General features: G+C 29.4%; 1 protein-coding gene across 1 annotated transcript; it reads right to left on the bottom strand.

Annotated features, from left to right (window-relative positions):
- Positions 1 to 678: 678 nt before the first annotated feature.
- LOC112521733 (1-aminocyclopropane-1-carboxylate synthase 1-like) lies at positions 679 to 1,176 on the bottom strand. Its single transcript, XM_025130731.1, has one exon. It carries the CDS (start codon positions 1,174 to 1,176, stop codon positions 679 to 681), a length of 498 nt encoding a protein of 165 aa, XP_024986499.1.
- Positions 1,177 to 2,611: the final 1,435 nt, after the last annotated feature.

Below are 2,611 nucleotides of genomic sequence, written 5' to 3'. Positions count from 1 at the left end.
ATCAAAATAACTCTCAGAAAGGTTGAAGTTGACTTGTCCTTCAATTACAAACGTTAAAAAAAAGATTTTCTTTTAGTTATTTTATTATAATAACATTAAATTATATATATAAAAAAGATAATAGTCAAGAATTTGACATGTCAAACTAAGAAAAAATATAGAATAGTCTTGACCCAAAATTTAAAATATGAATTTACTTCTAAATTAGAAAAATAGATGTTTGCGTTATGGGATAGTAATCGATATCAAGTTCTGGGGGTCGTCTAAATCCTGTATAAAGTTTACTATATGATTTATATATATAAATCGTGTTTTACAATTTACATATTTAATTATGTTATCATGTATACGTACAAATGAGTAAATTAAATGTTTATTTCATAAATATATAAATTTTAGATATCATATCTTTGAACTGTTATGAAATACGTTTTCTAGCCTTTGTATTTGTTGTTTCACTGTATATTAACCTTTTTATTTGTTAAGATACAGAAAAAAGAAACACCAAAATGAATTATATAGGGTACATGATTTTAATCCAACTTAATTATTCTAGTTTCTTTGTCTCACAATAACCAATTAGAAATGTCTGAAATTGTTGATTACCACATATTTTTATGTACTTTGATCAATTACTATAAAGGTTAATTAGTTGATAAACAAACTAGATGAAGATAATTAATAAAGGGTGAAATGAGTATATACATACCCTGGATAATAAGGGGTGGGCACCAAAAAAGCTTCACCAGGGTTAGCCAAGCAAAAAGCCATGGTCTCATGAGCTCCGGTGGCTCCACCGCTCATCACAATCCGATCAGGGTCGAACCTTACACGGCCTCCTCTAACCTGACTCATGAAATTAGCAATCGCCCTTCTGAAACTGGGCAAGCCATGATAATCTTGAAAAATGGCTATCTCCTTGAAACCAAAACCTCCTTGAGGTGTGCATATGGAAGCTTCAGGGTGCTTCTGGACCCATTCTTCAACCAAATCAAAGCAAAGCTGATTTTCGGCAAGACCCATTTGGATAACGCCGGTGGGGTTGCTTTCAGCATGGTAAGGATCTGCGTCGTAAGCTTTCCAGCCATCAAAGTAGGGCGAGTTTTCACCATGGCCGTCGTTGGTTGCTATCTTGGATAAGCATTTGTGGTGGTTGTTGTGCAGTGAAACCTCCATTTGTGACTAAAGTTAGAGATGATCAAAGAGATGGATGGAATTAATTGAGGTAGTTAAGAAATTAGGTTGAGAACTTGATGAAGTCGGGTTGGATATATATAGAGGATGAAGTGAATTGAAAGAAGAATTAAGAAGAGAAGTTAACACAGGCTGGTTACCATATATGCATGAAGGTTCCATTCACTTGTGGACCATTTTCTAGAGAAAAAAAAAGTAAGTGTGAGTTGGTTGTTGCTTCCCTTGGTTCCTTCCTTAGAAACAAGGAGTGGTTGATTTTGTAATTATTTGTATTAAAATATTTGGATATATAATGATTTTAGAGATGATTACTAACTAGTTTAGCATAAGTATATATGATGGAATCTTCATAAACGTTTGGTAGTGTTCTAAAAAAAAATGAGTTGAGTTATATAAGAATTAAAATTGGATAGAATTAGGTTTTAATATATACATGTTTAATATAATATGTTAGTTTTTATACTCTACTGATAATAATAATGATATTATTATTGATTAATACTGATAAATGAACGCTATATAATAAACAATATTGTTTTACAATAATACAATATCCGTATTGAAATGCATATATTATTAAACTAGTTGTGTACCCGCGCAATGCGGCGGGAGCCATGAATTTTAACGATTTTGAAGTTCCACTGGTTTTATAAGATAAGATTTGACGATAATATAGGTTACACTTGGTCTTTACATATTAATACAATTTGAATAAATAAGAGTTATGGTTCCAATTACAGACTATCGATGAAAAAAAATTGTATGACAGAACGACTCCACAAATGTATTACATATTAATACAATTTGAATAAATAAGAGTTATGGTTCCAATTACAGACTATCGATGAAAAAAAATTGTATGACAGAACGACTCCACAAATGTATTCGATTTACATCAAGAGCAAAGAACCAAGAAACTTGAGTTTTAAGATAAACACTCAAAATCAATAAAGAAAACTACAAATTTAACAGATCACAAGCCATGAAAAGATAAAAAAAATGGGTTTTAGAATGAAATTTCAAMTGCTTACCCTCTTTCTTGTCCAGAAACTCAGATTAAGGTTGAATTAATACATGTGTATATATATATTTCAAAAAAAACCCAAGAACATATTAATTCAAAACATATTATATATACAGTGCAATTTGAACAGCCTAATCCCAAAATATATAGTATATATATAAATAAATAACTATAAAAGTAGAAATCGTAAATATTAAAAATATTTTTTCACAGTATATATGATGTATAATAATATAATTAAGTAAAAAACTATTCAATATTGAACTCATTTCGAAGGTATTAACGAGACGATTATAATGGTGTAATTTGTTAAAATAAAAATGTATTTTTTAAACATGTTTTAATTGATATACGATTATGTATGTTAATTTGATAAAAGTTTAAAATGAAACA

Source organism: Cynara cardunculus, assembly GCF_001531365.2.
Source record: "Cynara cardunculus var. scolymus isolate 2C chromosome LG 11, CcrdV1, whole genome shotgun sequence".
NCBI classification, from domain to species: domain Eukaryota; kingdom Viridiplantae; phylum Streptophyta; class Magnoliopsida; order Asterales; family Asteraceae; genus Cynara; species Cynara cardunculus.
The sequence above is the reverse complement of the archived record's forward strand: the minus strand, read 5'-3'. Positions and strand labels throughout refer to the sequence as shown.

What these genes read in the sequence shown, in the direction of transcription:
- LOC112521733 (XM_025130731.1), bottom strand. Translation starts at nt 1,176, where the DNA reads ATGGAGGTTTCACTGCACAACAACCACCACAAATGCTTATCCAAGATA.